Source organism: Ostrea edulis, chromosome 3 (assembly GCF_947568905.1).
Source record: "Ostrea edulis chromosome 3, xbOstEdul1.1, whole genome shotgun sequence".
In the NCBI taxonomy this organism is placed as follows: domain Eukaryota; kingdom Metazoa; phylum Mollusca; class Bivalvia; order Ostreida; family Ostreidae; genus Ostrea; species Ostrea edulis.
In genome coordinates, this window is record NC_079166.1 from 9,433,422 (window position 1) to 9,454,264 (window position 20,843).

The 20,843-nt window shown below is 34.9% G+C and overlaps 1 protein-coding gene across 3 annotated transcripts in view; it reads left to right on the forward strand.

Moving 5' to 3' along the window:
• LOC125674716 (uncharacterized) overlaps positions 1-20,843 on the forward strand; it is a 133,208-nt gene that overhangs the window by 77,350 nt on the left and 35,015 nt on the right. The window contains exons 16-23 of one of the 3 annotated variants that reach the window (XM_056159903.1): positions 3,759-4,046; positions 13,028-13,132; positions 14,550-14,701; positions 15,247-15,297; positions 15,394-15,564; positions 19,928-19,984; positions 20,213-20,365; positions 20,482-20,577. In XM_056159903.1, coding sequence (XP_056015878.1) covers positions 3,759-4,046; positions 13,028-13,132; positions 14,550-14,701; positions 15,247-15,297; positions 15,394-15,564; positions 19,928-19,984; positions 20,213-20,365; positions 20,482-20,577 — 1,073 coding nt within the window. The remainder of the gene's footprint in view (positions 1-3,758; positions 4,047-13,027; positions 13,133-14,549; positions 14,702-15,246; positions 15,298-15,393; positions 15,565-19,927; positions 19,985-20,212; positions 20,366-20,481; positions 20,578-20,843) is intronic. The other 2 variants (XM_056159904.1, XM_056159905.1) reach the window with 2 other exon arrangements.

Below are 20,843 nucleotides of genomic sequence, written 5' to 3' on the forward strand. Positions count from 1 at the left end.
AACATTGAGTACAATCTCAGATTTCAATCTAATGTTTGACTTACGATTGTTTCGAGAAATCTAGGCCTGTTCACTTAAATATTGATGCAACAACGCATGGTCATGGATTGATGTCACAATAAAACACTTGTTCCCACAAGCAAATTACATACATGTATTCATGTTTCACAACATACAGGGGATGCTTACTCCTCCTAGGCACCTGATCCCACATCTGGTGTGTCCAAGGGTCCGTGTTTGCCAAACTATCTATTTTGTATTGCTTCTAGGAGTTATGAGATTGATCGCTGTTCGTTATCCTCACCTTGCATACATTACAACATACATTAAGTTTACATACACTATACGGTGAAAATAGAATGCAATACCAAAGCAAAGAGGTTTCATAACATTCACCATAGAGTATCGTGATATTAGTATACCGCACCATATCATATATAAATTCTGCATTCAGCAGAGAAAATAATGATTCTTTCATATGTTCATTTAATGAAGTATAACTGTTTAAATTATATCATGATCAACGGAAATTAAACATTTTCTTCCAAGAAAGATTTACATATACAAGCAATAATATCTATACAAATAAAAACAAAGAGTATGATCGGTTGATTGAATATTGCTTAACGTCCCTCTCGAGAATATTTCACTCATATGGAGACGTCACCATTGCCAGCAAAGGGCTGCAGAATTTAGGCCTATTCTCGGCGCTCACGACCTTTCAGCAGGGAGGGATCTTTATCGTGCCACACCTGCTGTAACACGGGACCTAGGTTTTTGCGGTCTCATCCGAAGGACCGCCCCATTTAGTCGCCTCTTACGACAAGCAAGTGGTACTGAGGATCTTTTCTAACCCGGATCCCCCACGGGACCAAAGAGTATGTTATTAGAAACATTGTTTGAAACAATGCATTGTTAGAAACAATGCAAAATTGTTATTATTTTTTCCATATATATATATATATATATATATGTATATGTATACCATTCATTTACTATCTGATACAAGAGGCCCAAATGCCTTATCGGTCACATGAGTATTAGTAAAAGGTAGCAATAGTCTTATGTACCATGCAGTCTATTATAATTTTCCTGTAGTGCATGTTGAAGCAAAATTTCAATATTGAGCAGCCATTTAAAATAAGATGTGTTCTTAAACGACAAATGCCCCGAAAGTGCATATACTGATGGAATTTGTCTCAGCACCATAGGGGTATTTTGAACCCACTCTAGAGTCAGAAGCTTGGGGTGCAAAATGGTTGTGCCTGCTTGACTGTAATTTTCTTTGTCTGCCACTCACTTGTGAGAGTATCGGATGCAGCCTGATCTCTAACTGCCCTTTTACTTCTAACGAATCGCCTGTGTATGTTTCTGGACTGCTTTAGAATAGACTAAAGGCGACATCGTACAGTGCACATATCTTCGAGCTCAAGTTTGTTTACAATCGTAACGTCATCATGAATGTCGTAAAATGAAGAAATTTGCTTTTTTTAAATTGTCGTGTTTTAATTATTTTTTGTCAGTATATTAACATTACTAAGAAACAAAAACACATATTAATGTTCTACTTTGTGCATACAAAATAAAACACACATTCCAATATTTACGACTTTAAAGTATGGAGACTCACTCGCGGTAAAATTACCATAATAGTACATCCTTAAAGAAGATTTTTTAAAATTGGTCAATTTCTGCTCCATCCCTAAGGCACCGTAAGTGCAGTTTTTCGCTTTTCTGATAAAAATTTGACTGTTCTCTGTCATCCTTGGATGAAGGGCTTTCAAGCTTGTTCACATGAAGGACCCCCTTCAAAGGGAATTTTATTGCTAAAATGCAAAATTAGGGTAGGGTCATTTAAAAATCTTTTTCTCAAGAGACACTGGTCCAGAGGGGCTGACATTTACATGACAGCTTTCTGACATAGTGCAGATTCAAATTTGTTCAAACCCTGAAATCCGGGGGAAGATTGGGGCCACAATAGGGGATCAAAGTTTTACATGCAAGGTGAACGTAACGAAAAGTGATCAATCTCATAACTCCTATAAGCAATACAAAATAGATAGTTGGGCACACACGAACCCCTGAACACACCAGAGGTGGGATCAGGTGCCTAAGAGGAGTAACCATCCCCTGTTGACCGGTCACACCCGCCTTGAGCCATACCTCCTGATCAGGTAAACGGATTTATCCGCAGTCAAAATCAGTGTGCCAAGAACGGCTTAACAATTGGTATGAAACACGTCAGACAACATTTGACCCAATGATAGGTTGTATTGACGAACTAGATCGTTATAACGACCATAGAATTTGCGAAATGCTGACTTCAATCGAGACTGTTAAATCCCATGTACCTTCAACTTGTTTGTCAGTAGCTTGCCTCGATTTAAAAACTGACTATACGCAGAACAAGCTCTTGCATATCGAATCAGTTGAGATATATAAACACCATATGCAGCTGATAATGGAATATTTCTCCTTAAATATGGGAATTTGGAGATGGAGGAGCTAAAATCATCCCGTTTGTCATACAGTCAAGGCGTGACTGGTCAACAGGGGATGCTTACTCCTAGGCACATGATCCCACCTCTGGTGTGTCCAGGGGTCCGTGTTTGCCCAACTATCTATTTTGTATTGCTTATAGGAGTTATGAGATTGATCACTGTTCGTTGTCTTAACCTTGCACTTTTTGTCTTTTGTCCCAAAGATGTTGAAGTTTGAAATAAATGTAACAATTGTTAACGCACTCTGGAACACGCACAACGACGGTTGCAAACCAATTGCAATAAGCAATATGGGTGATTCTGGTGATCTAAAAATAGATCCACGCTAAAGACTCTTTTGCAGGAAAGGACCTCCCCACTTTAGCTGTAGCTTGTGGTCCCTTTTTACCACCCCTCTTTTCAAAGAAATATTATTTATCTATTATACCTGTTGATGAATATTAAACACTCATGTATCTCCGGTATGTTCACAGTCCCTTTCCCCTGAGATATTGGAAGATACGGGTAGAGAACTTCGTTTGAAATGGTTACCCTCAGTCTGAAAACTATAGGATTATTACCCGAATTGATACAGCGTTCCTTTATTCACGATATCTAAATTCCACAACAATGTGTTATTTAAACAACTTGAACTTATTAAAATCCCCTGACCCGTATGGGGCTATCTATAGACGCCTACCATAGACGTACTGTCTAGATATATTTACTTTATAAATGTTTTCTTTTATATGCTTTCTTGGTGGGAAAATCAATATCTTTGATACATGAACTTCGGATCATACATCTTTAAATGGATAGAATAGACTGAATGCCTGCCATTGAGAGAGAGAGAGAGAGAGAGAGAGAGAGAGAGAGAGAGAGAGAGAGATGTGTATTCTTTGTCGATTAAAATCCAAATAACAGTGACGTAGCAACAGGGCACATATTAGCACGTGGTTGATTTGATATTCAGCAGGTCAAGATTAGATCAAGACAGGTAAACCAGGTAGAAAGAAAACGTATAGTTTTTGTAGATCTTTATGCTCTTCATCACCAACACGAGATTGTCCGGTCTTGCCTTTTAGATATAATTTTCTTTAGTACAAAATAGAATTATAATAGAAAGGAGAAGTCTGGACAACATTGTGTCGAATATAAACAAAGGCTTTAAAAAACAGTCATTCGATGAATATCAATAGAGATTTAACAAAAACCGACAACCCGACTTCAAAAGACAGCGTAGCTTTTAATGTTAACAATATATATGTTTAATTCTAGAGTTCCCAGTGTTGACAGTGAAAATGACGCTCTTGAAGAAGAATACAAAATTACAACTTATTGGTCATTGTAATCACAAAATGTGGAATGGAGTTTGGAAGAAAAGTGGTAAAAGGGTTGATACAGGGAACGCTACCAAATTTTATACTCCTTTTCCAAACGCTGAAGGAAATGTTACTTTGGTAATTTATAATGTAACTAAAGCAGATGAGGGAAAGTATTCATTCGAAGCCACAACGAAGGAGGGTGTAATCAAAAGCGAGCCGGTGAACTTCATCATTCCCCGAGGTATGGTTTGTATGTAAATCAATATTGAAGATTGAAGATTTTATATTTCACACAAGATCAAAACACCTTTATGATTGCTTCATATTAATTGCTATGTCCCCTTTGAGGTAAATCAATTTTTCGGGACGTCGTATCTTTTTTCATCCGTTCCTTTCCTTTGTAGCATGTAAGGTTTTATGTTTAGTCAGTATATTGCTTTTTTGACTGTCATTTAAGAGGATGTCTCGGTGAAAAACATGCAAAATGGTCCAGTAGCCAAATTCTCTGTTTGGATTCAAACTTTGCCAGTAATATCTAGTATGGATGAAATGAAATTCTGAAATTTTTTTATCCCGATCATTCCACTGGTACAAGGTGGTAGACCTGTTTCTAAAAATAGACCTTCTGTAACAAGATTTTAAGGCAAATTTTACAGGTTTTTGTCCAACTTTGGGGATAAATCAAATGAAATCTTAAATAACTGTTGATATATTTTATTTTGTAATTTCATAAATCAGATAAGCACTTCTTGCAATTACAGTCAACATGGCTGACATCCATCCTGTTTAAGTGCAAAAAGATCATGAAATTGACACATTGTTAGATTTTGAAAAATATGCAAATATTCCAAGCTTTTAAAAGCCATAGTGGTGAATTAGATTTAAAGAGTTCTTTTGATTATTGTTAACCAATCTATCATATACAAAATATAAAAACTCCCCTGACGGCAAATGCATTTTATAGTATTTTTTACTGTAGGAATACACAGTATATTTTCATAACAAAATGTCAAAGTTTTTAGAGCATGTGTAGTGTTATACACACAACGAATTCAAAAAAATTGAAAACATCAAAATATGTCACTGTGGTTGTTCATTAATATACATTTTAAAAGAAAAATACATTAATGATTTCTATTCAGAACATAATGAAGAGCAAATTATTCATCAGAAAGGGGGGGGGGGGTCCACATTAAAATGCAATTTCTAACAGATACCATTCTCTCTACCAAGTTTACTTTTCAAAATTCTGGAAGTACATACATACAAACGTGTTGTTAAAAAAAACATTAATAAAATTGTAAAGCAATTTAATTTTTAAAAATAAAATTCCCAAAAATATCTCGGTTTAAGTTTGTAGACAAGTGCAAAAAGGTCAAATCTGAAAGAATCATAGAATGTGTCTAATTCAGCAATACATGTACAACAATACCTAAATAATCATCAGATTAGAATTTTAGATTACAAATTAACTTTTCTGACTACTGATGAGGTTCCTTAGTACAGTCAAGCAATTTTGTCTAGTATATATATATATACCATTTGAGTCTAAATCAGAAACAAACATCTTTCAGACAACAATTGTTTCAAATATGAGGCAACATAACCACTTAATGGAGAACTTTGTGACCTTTTTTCTGCATTTCAAAGTCCATTCAGTTCTTTTTTCTGCTAGTTCCTGGTGGAGTACATTGTCATCAATTCCTGAAATGACGGTTTATCGTTTATATCAGCAGATCACGAGAAATACTGTCATATTTTGAGACATACACATTAGCTGCTGTGTCCATACTTGATCTTTAACTTGAATTATAAGAATGGTTTCAAATTGTCAGAGGTTTTTCAACATTTTTGCATGATGAGTCTTATGAGAGTTTTGAGATTAGTTACTGTACGTTGTCTTCGCCTTTTCACAAGGATAATATTGTTGTTGAGTACTATTATATGTGCTTCCTGTAGAACAACATGCAGAACTTTTATTGTCTATAAGTATCTTCTGACTCTTGATCAGTCAATTCATGGTGTTGATTGAGCAAAACAGTACCTCTTCTGTGTTCCCCCTCTCTTGGAAAATTCTGTATTACCTGAAACATGGAAAACAATGTTTTAAAATTTAATTAATGATTTATCATATCCAAAACCTTGCCACACTAGCGCCATCACATTAGGCCAAAATGAAATGTGTGTTTCCGGTTTCCCTTTCAGCTGCTGACCCTAAATATTTTATAGATGAGATTGATCACTGTTCGTTATTTTCACCTTGCATGATAAACATGTATGAAAAAGAAATTAAAAATCCTGAATTTGGAATTTCTATCTCTTTGCATTCGAATTTCTCTGATGTACATTTTACTACTACTGGTTTTCAAAATGTGTGAAAAGTATTTGTAATGTATAGACCTGTATTGAAAGCATATCAAAAACTAAGATTTCAAATAAAATATTTGAATAAAATAAAATGTTTTACCTACCTTAGTATCCTACTTATTTTTTTAAACACACGTATTTTATTTTGGCCTAATCTAAAGTCAAATACCACCTTTTTGAAACACCTTAAACTTTACTAAATATGCAACAATTGTCTAATATGGTGTAAAAGATAAGATAATTATTCTGAATACTTAAATTAATACATGTATATCATCTGTGAGTCTGTGACTCTTGTGAAAACACTGTATATGAATTCAAAGATTTTACCTGCACAATCCTACAAGCATTCCATTGTAAAATGGTAACATAATAAACAATGAATTAACTCATCTGCATGTACACAGGCCCAAACGTAGAAAGAATAATCTTACTGTGACCAGGCAACCGTGCAAGTTGCAAAAAAAGTACTTGTTCTGGACAAGTTGAAATTGGATCAGGAAGAGTGAATGTCATAGTACACTCGTCATCAGTGACAAGTAAGATTTTCTGTAATTGGTGAATTTATTAACATTTGGACTACCTATATGTAGTTCCAAGTCTCAACTACCTGTCATGAATCATAAAACTGAAATACACGATTAGGAGTATAAAAATCGAAGATATATTGGTTGTAACAGAAACTGTAATATCACACAGATTTAGAACTTTTTGGTTAATCAATCCTTTAACTACACCCCCCCCCCCATGTAAATTCTGACTAAAACTATGTACTGTACGTTTACACGTTACTACCGTGCAGTAATGCCAACATCTGGGACCCTATCACTAAACATGCTAAAGTGTATTTTAAAATATATTTTAAGATTTGTTTTGATTAAATAATCTGTTTTCTTTCATAAATTAAAAAGAAAGAAATGTTGATGCAAAATAATTCATGTGGTTGTATGTATATACATCCTGATATTCAGTATAATGTCCTGATAAGTCATTTATACAAAAATAACATATTTTTTACAAGTTAATACACCCATATTCTAATTATGTTTATGATTTTTGATATATCAATAATTTCATATTAATTTGTGATTATTGTTCTGGTTATAACCAAACAAGAGTGGGTGTATAACACTCTATCATGTCATCAGGTAATTCCAATTTCAGGAGTATATACTAGAGTAATGTCCAGATGAACTTTTTTGATTGTTGACATGATATTTAGGTTTTTCTATGTTTTGTCTTCTTGATAGAACAAAGATATCTTTTTAAAAAACCCAAAAAACTTATTGATGTCAGAGGGGGTGGGGGTGGAGTGGTTAAGTTGAAAGAGACTGATACACACGCACTGCCCAGGTTCACCTTTATCATGTTTACTGTTTAATGACTGAGTCAATGTGTTAGTTTTTTTTTTTCATGAAAGTGGGTTATGTGTATGTGTGTGTACGTGTGTATACATAGTGAAATATTGAAATATAAACATATATATAAAAATCGTAAATAGATACACATACATACATATGATATTTATTTTCTTAATTTGTTTAAGAATTAGACCCTACCTAGTCCAACCATAATTCCATTGTCCGTCTCGTTCTCAACCGACCAGTGTTGACAGGTTTAGGGGTTGTCCCTCATTGTGGTTTAGCTTTATGCGTTGTGGTCTGGATGACAGCACCTAATTTCTCCTCCATTGTAACCCAAAACTCGATCGATGCTTCTGATATATTCTTAATCTTAATATGCCATTGTCCACGGAAATATTACAATTTTAAATATCGGAAGGATTGCCCCGGCTCCGGCACGTGCAAATATTTACCATATTGCTGTCCTGGAAGTTGTTCAGAGTATTGTAACAGTCGCAAGTGACAAGACACATCCGTCCTACATTCATATATTTAAAATATATGGCACTCACCAAGTGCGTCGGCAAGTTTTTTGACATTGGGGCGGCGAACTGGGTTTTTGAAGAAAAAAAAAGGGGGGGGGTAACGTATTTTAGCTAGTATGTACATATATTCATTAACACCCCCATATTTTCCTAATATATATCTTTCCATCCATTGAAAAAAGTGCAATATTTGTCTTCAATTCAAATATTTAATAACTTAAGTAATGTCAAGGAAGTTGTATGCAAGTTAAACACATTAAACTCATTTTTATCAAATTATATAAATGTACATTGATTCATTGAACAGTTCAGAAACGTCCAAAATAAGTCCTCGTCCATCCCGCGCTGAGACAAACTCGTTAACGACTTCTGATATGTCCATTTTATCCGTAGCTTCCTTGTGGGTGTGTAGAATCATCAAGTGATTAAGCCTCTCCTGTGTCATAGTCGCACGAAGATAGGTCTTGACTCGGCGCAGTGCAGAGAATGTCCGCTCACTTGTGGCATTAGTGGCTGGCATAACTAAAATGAGTCTTAAGAGAGTTACAATCTCCAAGAACAGACATTTGGTAGCTGGAAGCATTTCAGACTCTAACTTTACCAAATACGAAATAGACACAACACTAGTTGATGAATTGTTCAAGCTGTTTCTTCCGAATGATGTGATTATTTCCAAATCATCACAGTAAAATTTTATCACGAAGTCCATATCTTCTGTGTATGTCTTTTCACCAAGCACATACTTTAAAAGAACGTCCTCTAGATGGCGGTACACTTGGTAGCCCTACTGGTCAAAACGATCCTTCACACAGTTGACTACTAAATCTAAAGCCTCAAAATACTGCTGTCTATAGAGGTCTTTTTCTGATGCTGCAAACTCTGGAGGGGTGTTTCCTGTTTCAAACCGCTTAGGCATTTTTCTTCGCCTTGGCAAAGTTGGCTCATTGACATCTAGATCGTCAAGTTTTTGTTGAGAGATTCCCAGAAAGTATTGAAGGACTCTTCCTTTCGCATTTCACTGAGCGATGACAACGGAAGTTCGGTTATGTGTTGGCCCTCAGCAGTTGATAACTCTTTCGTCTGCAGCGTTCGACTTAAATTGTCTGTGTGACGGAGTATGTCGTATCCCAGGGACACTCCAAAGAGGAAGTCAAAACTTTGCATCTGGGCTTTCACACCAATGATCCTTTTTTTATGCCCCCGAGATCGAAGATCGGGGGGGGGGGGGGGGCATATTATTTTTCTCCTGTCTTTCCTGTCTGTCATTATGTCTGAAACTTTAACCTTGCTAATAACTTTTGAACAGTAAGTGATAGAGCTTTGATATTTCACATGAGTGTTCCATGTGACAAGACCTTTCCGTGGGTACCAACATTTTTGACCCGTTTCCTTAACCTTGGAGTTTGACCTACTTTTCTAAAACTTTAACCTTGCTAATAACTTTTGAACAATAAGTGATAGAGCTTTGATATTTCACATGAGTGTTCCATGTGACAAGACCTTTCCGTGGGTACCAACATTTTTTACCATGTGACCTTGACCTTGGAGTATGACCTACTTTTGAAAACTTTAACCTTGTTAATAACTTTTGAACAGTAAGTGATAGAGCTTTGATATTTCACATGAGTATTCCCTTTCCGTTGGTATTAAACCTTTTGACCTTGACATTTAACTTACTTTTAATTTTTTCTACATTGGTCATAACTTCTAAATGGTATATATTAGAGCTTTCATATTATACATGAGCATTTCTTTTGACAAGATCTTTCTACTGGTACCAAGATATTTGCCCTTGTGACTTTGGACATCTTTGGAATTGGCCATTATCGGGGGCATTTGTGTTTCACAAACTTATCTCGTCTTTTTTTTTGGGGGGGGGGGGCAAAATTATTGGGGGCGGCGACCGCCGCCCCTTTGCCGACGCCCCTGTTCACTAAACGCAGTGTCCGAAAAACAACTGAAATCACACATCTAATGCAATATATGATGCTTGTTGCGTCTGCTCGCCATTTCCCCTCGTACTTGAATAAAGAGCGGTATTACGGGATATAAATCTTCCAAACATTCTCATAATCTTGTAATGTTTTTTTTTCATTTATGGTATGAACTGTTCATCTTTATGATTTTCATTTTTCATTGATTTTATTATATTCATTTACAATAAAATTTGTTTATAATCTATAAAATAAAACCATATAAATTATGTTTAGATAAAAATATCAAGTAAACAAGATATTGGTTAAACTCGCTATGGTCATTATTTCAACTACTTGCTTAATATATTAGATATGAAAAGCCATCAGTGGATTTTATATATTTGTTAAAACCTAAATTGATCTTTATAATTAATATCATTACATGAAATTTTAATCTCCATTTAAGCTGTACTGCTGCACCAAAATTACATATTTTATCTGTGATTCCAAAGTTTAACTTACATATGGCTTTGTCCTTAATTATAAATACATGCAATCAGAGCAAAACATTAATATTCTTTAAATTTAATGTATATTTATATGATATAGCAAAACAAATATTTTTTTTTTAAGTATAGTAATTATTTTATAAGGCCTCAAACTTCCACAATTACTGCTATGCATGAATGCCAATTCCTGGTAAATATCAAAACCAGTTGTTTCTAAAAATAGAAACACGTGAGGAAATTCCAAAGTACATTTTTCATATCATGTTACACCCTATATCATAAAAACAAATAACAAAATGGAAAGTATCCATCTGGGCGATTTTAGTGATTTTGCATGTTTTTCTCTTAGACATCATCTTAATAGATTAAATGATCTGTCAATCTATCACATATTAGAATTTGTAATTGCAAGAGGAATTCTTTGATTTTAAGCATGGATATACAGCATGATTATTAATGTCAACACAGGCTCCGCATATGTACGAAATCCCAGCTGGCTCATATTTGATTTCGAATTTTGAAATTGTATATCTAAATAACCAATCAAAATATACGTTATAGTTTATTATTCAAAGAATACAACATAATAATTTAAACAAATTCATCAGAAAGATCCCCAACTATATCTTAAATTAGAGGTTTGACGTTAAATGTATATAGACTTGGACTATGACAGAAAGCAAGTTGTATGGGTCAGAATAAACCGCAATACCAGCAGATATCACAGGGACTAAGCCCGTTTCTGGGCCCGAAATCTATGATACCATAAGTATAGAAAGGGGGCTATCTCTGACCCAGACAAAAAAAAACTAACCACTCGCTTCAAATGTCTACAAAATTTTAAACTAGGTACGCTATTCATACTTTGTCGTTTTTGCTTGCATGGATTAATATTAATGTTTTAACTACTTGCATGTGACAGAAATGAACCACAAAGAATTAAAAAATATAACAACCTATTTACAGAAAAAACACCAATACACATACTACCTTACAGTAGGTCTAATCAAAGTTCACGAAAGATACTGATTTCCCGACGAGCTGAATTTACACACGAGAATATAAACTGTTACAAATCGGCCTTTAAAGCCAATCCAATCACCATTTGTAAAAGTCTAGATATTATTCCGTAGAGTCTTTTTATAGTGACAAAATGCAGTCTATTTAAAGAAGTTAGCTCTTGAACTTGTATGGTCGTTATAACGATCTAGTTTGCCATTCCAACCTATCATTGGATCAAATGCCGTCTGGCGTGTTTCATACCGATTGTTAGACCGTTTTGTCACACTGATGTTGACTGCGGAAAACCCCGTTTACCTGCTCCTTTGTTAGCTGACCTGTTTCTATATTCATAAGAAGCATAATTTATTCAAAAACTTATACACGAGAAGAAGTCTCTTGCTGTGGCCTTCAATTCGACATTTAGATATATCGACGACGTTTTCTCCATTAACAATGATAACCTTCATTTATATGTCGATTCGATGTATCCAAGTGAGCTCGAAATAAGACACCAGAGTCGTCCACTTTTGCTTCATGCTTAGATATTTTATTGAAAGTATATATCAACGGCAAACTGACAACTCAACTGTATGACAAACGGGATGATTTCAGCTTCTCCATCGCCAACTTCCATTATTTATGTAGCAATATTCCATTATCACCTACATATGGTGTTTATTTCTCTCATCTGATTCGATACGCAAGATCTTGTTCTGCGTATAGTCGGTTTTTAAATCGAGGCAAGCTACTGACAAACAAGTTCAAGTTCAAAACCCTCGACTGAAGTCAGCATTTCACAAATTCTATGGTCGTTATACCGATCAAGTTCATCAGTACAACCTATCGTTGATTCAAATGCTGTCTTACATGTTTCATACCGATTGTTAGGCCGTTCTTGACACAATAATTTTGACTACGGATAACTCCGTTTATCTGATAAGGATATAGGGCTCACGGCAAGTGTGATCAGTCGACAAGGGATGCTTACTCTTCCTAGACACCTGATCCCACCTCTTGTATGTCCAGGGGTCCGTGTTTGCCTAACTATCTACTTTGTATTGCTTATAGGAGTTATGAAATTGATCACTGTTCGTTATCTTCACCCTGAATATAGGGTTCATGGCGGGTGTGACCTGTCGACAAGGGGTGCTTACTCCTCCTAGGACCTGATTCCACCTCTGGTATATGCATACGTCCGTGTTTGCCCAATTCTCTATTTTATATTATTTATAGGAGTTATGCGATTTATCACTGTTCGTTATATTTGCCTTTCATTGTGTCAATTGAAAACTTGTATCCGTTTTCTAGCAGATCTTAAATATACTTATCAGTTTGTATTTCAACCAATTTTGTAAAATGACCTCTCATGGACCCAATTGGGCGTACGTTTGCATTGACCTGGGCCGAAAAGCGGCAATCTTTCAATTCATGTTCTGTAAAACAAATCTTTGTCAAATCATTGTATTTTGCATGAACTTAATTATGTGTAGTACATTTTAAACTATGTGGACTTAACTTAGAGCCTGTCTTTTTACTGAAGCATATGCAGTCCTTTGCCCAGTGACATGCGAAACCGCATTTGAAGCATGTCCCGGACTTTTTTGCGGCCTTCGTATGACCTGGACTGATTTTGTGCTTTCTCTAGGTACGGGTTGGTGCGTCTTGACGTTCTGGCCTTTTCAATCCACTCTCTCTTCAACTTTGTTCAGCTCTGATTTCAGCTTTGAAGATGCTATTTTTACCCTTTTTGAAGGACGCTAACTCGTGCTGTGTGTATTCCTGAACGGTTTGCCAACCCATTTTGGAAGAATCGGCTAATTTTATTAATTTTTGTTGTTGATGAATCGCATCAATACCTGATGACATGCTGCTAAAAGCCGTTTCCTTAGTCTCCTTCGCTAATACGTGTGGTAGCTTGTATCAATGTCTCTGTAGCACTGTTGTTAGATTTATATTGAGCCTCATTCCCTTTGCGTTTGATAACGGTAGTCTTGTAATTCATTGCCTGCAGTTTAGCAAGCTGTTCGTGTTGCTGACGCTGCCGTCTAGATATTTTTTTTTGCTCTTAAGAGGATAGTTTAGAGTCCATTATTTCCGTCTCTCGCTGCAATAAGTCGTCATTTTGAAACACCATGTTGTCCGCGGAAAAGGAAAAAAATAGTATGTGCATTTCGTGAGACTGGCTTAAAATGACCTTACTCATTACATCGATACTTTGTATAGGCCTTCCTATGGCCACACCTTGTATTACTGTGCATAGGCATTCAAACACATTTTGATCATACAACGTTTCCCCGCTATTCTGCAAAACGCTGAATAACTACAATACTGCCTTATGTTTACATTCACTGTGCTTAATTTCTATTGGAAACCATTGTTTATCATTTGCAACTATGACGCCTCATTTTAGTGCCGTCTGTCTGCATGTGAAAATACATTTTCCACGAACCCCGAAACTTTTTTACGGCATTGTTCAAATTGTTTGAAAATATGTTGTCTTTTTAAAAAAAAAATTATTTCAATTAAGTATAATAGATAACGTTTACCTTTATTTCATAAGATGGTTTATTTTATTATGAGTTTAGAATTTGTCCTTCTTGCACTATTTCTCTTTACCATCGTTCAAAAATAAATATTTGCCAATTATAGACACGAATAAAGATCAGATGACTTTCAGGTACTCAGTTTTAATAACCTAGAGGTAAATAATATCTATAAAATACATTACAGCAAAATATAAATGATAAAGGTCTTACTTTGGTTTCTTAAACGGGAGATGAAGGTCACAAACATGGCAGGAAAAAAATATATATAACACGGGTTGTGAATTTTACCTGCCAGGTTTGTGACCTTCATCTTCCATTTAACAAACCAACAAAAACATTTTATTATATAAAATTGCCAGCATATTCCTTTTATAAGAAGTAAAGTAGGTGTAAATAGGGTTCAAGCCTACGTTGTATAATTGAATAAATTGGTTATTGTAAGAGTATCTTTGCATATTATGTGAATAGGCGATGTCTATTTCAATGTTCAATATCATGTCGTTTAATACTTACCAGAGAATAAAGGACCAAATGCAAATGTGCGTGATCCACAGACAAATGATGATCGTGCGGCAAAGAAGAGCGGCAATACACCTCCCATACATTCGCCATCACAAGGCTTCCATAATCTCAGTTTAGAACAGGGTGCAGAATGCAGTATTGGTTTGGTATGTAACCAGAGACCCAGAGTCAATAAAGCATACGTCATATTTGATTTGTTTATGAATAAGACTTTGTCTTGTTAAATGTGGAGTCAAAAGGAAAGATGTCCCATCAACTACATCAAAGTTTGAAGATAAATCTGCTATGAGATACATATATGGAAATTCATTATGAATGAAAAATATTACTTTCTGCGTTTCATAATTACGATCTGATGAAAAGACAAATTCCGGTCCGAAATTTTTAAATTCTATTTTTTTTCTTCTTCTGATATTCTATAATTTCCAGTTTGGACATTCAAGAAAATAAAATCAAAATATTTGTCTTTCCAGCAAATTCCTATTTTGGAATATTTAAATCAATTTATCTATTATTGTGCATCATGTTTCAATATAGTTCTGAAAGGAAATTGAATTGTGATGGAGAATATTACTGCTGGGTGCTGACATTTTTTCACAATCTGATACAATAATGTTTGATTTATGATAAAAGTAGGTACGTTTATACATAGTACTGTCATCTATTGTAAAAATTTCAATACACCTTGTAGGTAGAGCCGCCATATGATGAAGAAAATAGATGTCAAATATGCGAGAAGCCGGTAAAATCAAACATTGCACCTTATTCAATATTTATAATTGTTGCCTTGAATGGGAAAAATATAACTATCATCCCAGTAAATTACGTATCATTCCAGGCAGTTGCAGAGTTTGATCTATGTAAGCATAGATATTGCATTGAGCACCTTCGGTATCTGTGTAAGATTAGTGCAAGTCGTCATGTCAAATGCACAGAAGCGAAATGTTCATCTTTCGTCACGAAAACAGGAATTGAAAAGTTTTGCTGTGGAATATCGTTTCAACTGAAGGTAAAAAATAGATACGTGTATTTAATGATGGCGTCGTTTTACAGATATGTTTAGCTTATACCAACAAGAGCAGATATATTTGCACATTCGTGGTTAATACTAAACAAGGTAAAATAAATACAAATAAATGAGTTGATAATAACATACCGAGACTTAGTACTATGATTATAATGTAAGGTGAAGATATCGAACACTGATCAATCTCATAACTCCTACAAGCAATTCAAAATAGAGAGTTGGGCAAACACGGACCCCAAGACACACCAGATGTGGGATCAGATGCCTTGGAGGAGTAAGCATATCCTGTCGACCGATCAAACCCGCCATGAGCCCTCTATCTTGATCAGGTAGACTAAGGTATACGCAGTCAAACTCAGTGTGCCAAGAACGGTCTAACAATTGGTATCAAACACGGCAGACAGCATTTGACCCTATGAGAATTTGCGAAATGCTGACTTTAAACGAGACGGTTGAAACCCCTGTACCATCAACTTGTTTGTCAGTAGCTTGCCTCGATTCAAAACTGAACATCCGTAAAAGAAGCTCTTGCATATCGAATCAGCTGAGAGATTTAAACACCATATGCAGGTGATAATGGAATATTGGTAAAAAAAAAATATTGAAATAAAGTGTAATTATGAACTATCTCTATTAACGTTATAAACATTTTATTCATAATTGTCTAAAATTCCTAAAAACCACGTATATATAAAATTATATACTATGATATAATTTTAATTTGTAATTGATACCTAAAACATATTAACATAAGATGCGTTTTCCATAGCTAAGTTTTTGCAAGAAATAGAATATCAAAATCTACATTTATGTTTATAAGTTTCTATTACTCAAACCCTCTGCTCACCGTAGATCGTTTTTGCTGTCATCTAATATCTTAACAAAACATAAGTGTGATCGAGACCGAAAATTGTGATTTATTACCTACCAAATGACGACAGAAATCTTCAACAGAAGTTTCTGGGGGAAATCAGCTAATATAATTCTACATCAAAGTCCATGGGAAGCTAAATTACTCAAAGTCTGATTTCCCCCAAAGAAGACAAAATAACGAAAATAATGCTACGTTATAGGGTGACAAATACAAATGTATCAAAACAAAACCAGGCAAAAAGATGGCGAACCAATTGTAAAAAAACAACTTTCGTCTACTCTACAAATTGTGTTAGCTAAATCTCATGTATATGGATAGACTAACGCGTGCAAAACACAAGCTATCATGTGCCTAACCAAGCCAGTGATTGGCTACCAAAACTTGAGGCACCAAACGGGGTCAAGTTCTACGACGTACCAAATAGGATACTTGTCATATATATATATATATATATATATATATATATATATATATATATATATATATATATATATATAATCCAAAAAGAAAGAGTTGATATCACACAGTCAAAATAATTCAATAAAAAGCAGGAAAATATTCAGTTCCAAAATATATTTTGGAACTGCATATTTACCTGCCTTTTTATTGATATATATATATATATATATATATATATATATATATATATTCAATACATTATTTTTTCTTGGTATCGGGGTAGAATAAAGTCAAAAATAAAATCCAAACTTTTATCTATAGCGCTTTCGCCCTACGGGCTCGTCAGTAGATTTTTAAACAATGTAAACAGGTTCCATTATGACGTCATCCTCGTGACGTTATGTGGGCAACGTTAAACATAATACAGTCATGATTGTGACGTCAGAACATTATACAATGTTAATGTTAGGCACTTTTAAAAATACAGACATATTTTGAACAGTTCCCTCTATAAGTTTTAAGCGCCTCTAAATTCCTGTACATTAAAGGAGACATTCTATGTAAAATATACATGTTAAATAACATGAAGTAAAAGTATTAACAGTTTAGTTTCGGCTTAAACAGTTTTATGAAATATTTTTCCTTGGCTTTGCGTAATTGTTCATTTTCCTCTTTTACTTTGTAAAATGGGAAAATATAAAAGCTGCCTTCCCCGCACGAATCAAAATGTCCGCTACACGGTGTGTTTCTTATTGTAGGATCTCTGATCTGTTGTTTATGTACACGAACACGGTCAGCCAATTTGGTTCCTGTTTGTCCTATATAGTTTTCTCCACATATAGGGCACGTCATACAAAAAAGTAGATTTTTAGATATACATATATGGAATATTGTTACATAAAGGTTGTCCCTAACTGTGATAAGATCCAGATTATGGTGGTAGCAAACACAGCCCCACACTACTATCTCGTTCAGCCTATACAATTCTAGGTTACCGCTACGTGTCCATATTGACTGTATATTGTTTAACGTCCCTTTCGGGAATAGATGTCGATTAGATCGCAGCTGACTGGATACGTAGAATCAAATTCTGCACCAGATAGAGTTTTAAACCAAGGCAGGCTATTGAAAAGTAAGTTGCATGGCTTCAACAGTGTATTTAAAGTCAGCATTTCGCAACTGCTATAATTGATATGATGATCTTACTTGTGAATACAACCTGTCATTATATCGAAAGCTGTTTGACGTGTTTCTTACTACTTATTAGTCCATTCTGTACATACTGGTTTTGACGACGGATTCCTCCTTTTACCTGTTCAAGACTCCATATGTTACACGTATGGTAAATGTAAAAGTCAATAGGGGATGCTTACTTCTCCTATGCACCTTATCTTGTCTTTTGTGTTTCCAGGTGCCCGTATTTGCTCTACTCTATTTTCAACTCACCTGAGCTGAAAGCTCAAGTGAGTTTTTCTGATCGCCTGTTGTCCGTCTTCTGTCCGTCCGTCTGTCTGTATACCTTTTTTTCCCTTCATTTTCTACTTTTTCTCCATAATCACTTGGCCAATCAAAAACAAACTTGGCCAAAACTATCCTTGGGTAAAGGGCTTTCAGGTTTTTCAAATGAAGGGCCATGCCCCTTTCAAAGACGAGATAATTATAAAAGTGCAAAAATAGGGTTGGGCCATTTAAAAATCTTCTTCTAAAGACCCAATGTGTCAGAAGAGCTGAAATTTACATGAAAGCTTCTTGACATAGTGCAGATTAATGTTTGTCAAAATCATCGACCCCATCGGTTGTATGGTGCCACAATAGAGGATCAAATTTTTAGATACAAATAAATCGGGAAAATCTTTAGAAACATTTTTCTCAAGAACCACAGGGCCAGAAGAGCTGATATTTACATGAAAGCTTTCTGATATAGTGCAGATTCACGTGTTTTAAAATCATGGCCTCCGGAGGTAGGATGGGACCACAAGGGGGATCAAAGTTTTACATACAAATACATAGGAAAAATCTTTTAAAATCTTCTCAAGAACCACTGTGCCAGAAAAACTTATATTTACATGAAAACTACCTCACATAGTGTATATTCAAGTTTGTTAAAATCCCAAACCCCGGGGGTTGGATGGGGCCTCAATAGTTTGTTCAAATCATGGCCTCCGGGGTAGGATGGGGCCACAGTAAGGGATCAAAGTTTTACATACAAATATATAGGAAAAATCCTTTAAAAGCTTCTTCTCAAGAACCACTTGGCTAAAAAAACGAAAATTTACATGACTGCTTCCTGACGTAGTGAAGGTTCCAGTTTGCTAAAAGCATAGGCCCTGGGAGTAGGATGGGCCATAATAGGGGATCAAAGTTTTACATACAAATATATAGGAGACATCTTTAAAAATCTTCTTCTCGAGAACCACTGTGCCAGAAAAACTTAGATTTATAAGGAAGCTTCCTCAGGTAGTGCAGATTCAGATTTGTTAAAATCATGGCCTCCGTGGGTAAGATGGGACCGCAAAAGGGGTTAAAAGTTTCACATATAAATGTAATGGGGAAATCTTTAAAAATCTTCTCAAAACCTATTGAGCCAGGAAAGTGGAAATGTATATGAAAGTTTCCTAACATAGTGAAGATTCAAGTTTGTTCAAATCATGGCCCCCGGGGGTTGGATGGGGCCACAATGTGGGATCAAAGTTTTACATATAAATATATGGGGGAAATCCTTAAAAATCTTCTCAACAACTACTGGGCCAGGAAAGTGGAAATTTACATAAAAGAATTAATTTACAACAATGCTACTACACTATGTTACTTCGTATATAGTTTTCATAGGATAAATGTTGATATTTATAGGATAATGGTTTAAATCAAAAGTCATCTGGTCATATAGAATTTAACCTTTATTTGAAGGAAGATGATTTTCAGGTATACATATTACATGTACTGTATATGACCATGTACCTTACTGTTGTTTTAATCTTTTGAAAACATTGTTTTGAATCATCATCAAAATCAATTATCAGGATCTTACTTTGCCTTTGTAGAGAATTCGTATCAGATTTTAATATTTTACAGATGCCAATGTACTTTGAGGTCAGAACCAAGGGAATTTGTGGAAAATGTTCAAGAAAGGTAATATATATATATATATATATATATATATATATATATATATATATATATATATATATATGTCTATGTCTATTGTTACCATGCCGTCTATTGCTTTCGAGTTTCAGTCGTAAAAATTTCGAACAGTGATATACATGATGTGGTTTTTTTTAAAGTCATATACATGTATTATAATATATATTCACATTCACAACCTACATATTTTTATGAAATGTTTCATTTTCACAGGCTGTTTTCAAAATTCTTTCTTGCAATCATGGATTTTGCAAACGTTGTTTATTTGACTGTAAAGGGAAGATGGAATGCACGGTATGCTGTAATGGAAGAATCCCAACGGAAGATTATTTTGATTACTTGCGTTCATCTTTAGAAACGGAAGAGGTAGCTCTTATATTAAAGTGCATTATGGAATGATGTAGAAAATCATAATGAAACAACCGCACAGTTCGGATGTTTTTTTTCTTAATAGTTGTTGCTGTAAATTTGTATATTCACAGGAAACGCCGTTCATAATAAAAAGAAATGACGTCGACAGCGATGGTTATCAAACTTTGTTCTTTTTGAAATGTTCAACAACGAATTGCACAAACGAGGTGAATAAGATCTTACTTTTATGTCACCTGAACTACTCAGGTGATCAATTGCTATTAATCACCGTGCTTCTTCCATCATGCGTTAACAACTGAACAGTTTTAATGTTTCATAACTGTTCCTCCAATTCTTGTGTTATGAAGTGTCGTTTGGACAAGGGGACATATATTGAAAATTTCATGACTCCTGCAATCCCGGGACAACAAGTGATTAAATGCATACATGCACCAAAATTGTAACATTTCATGATTCCATGGGTAGTGGTTCT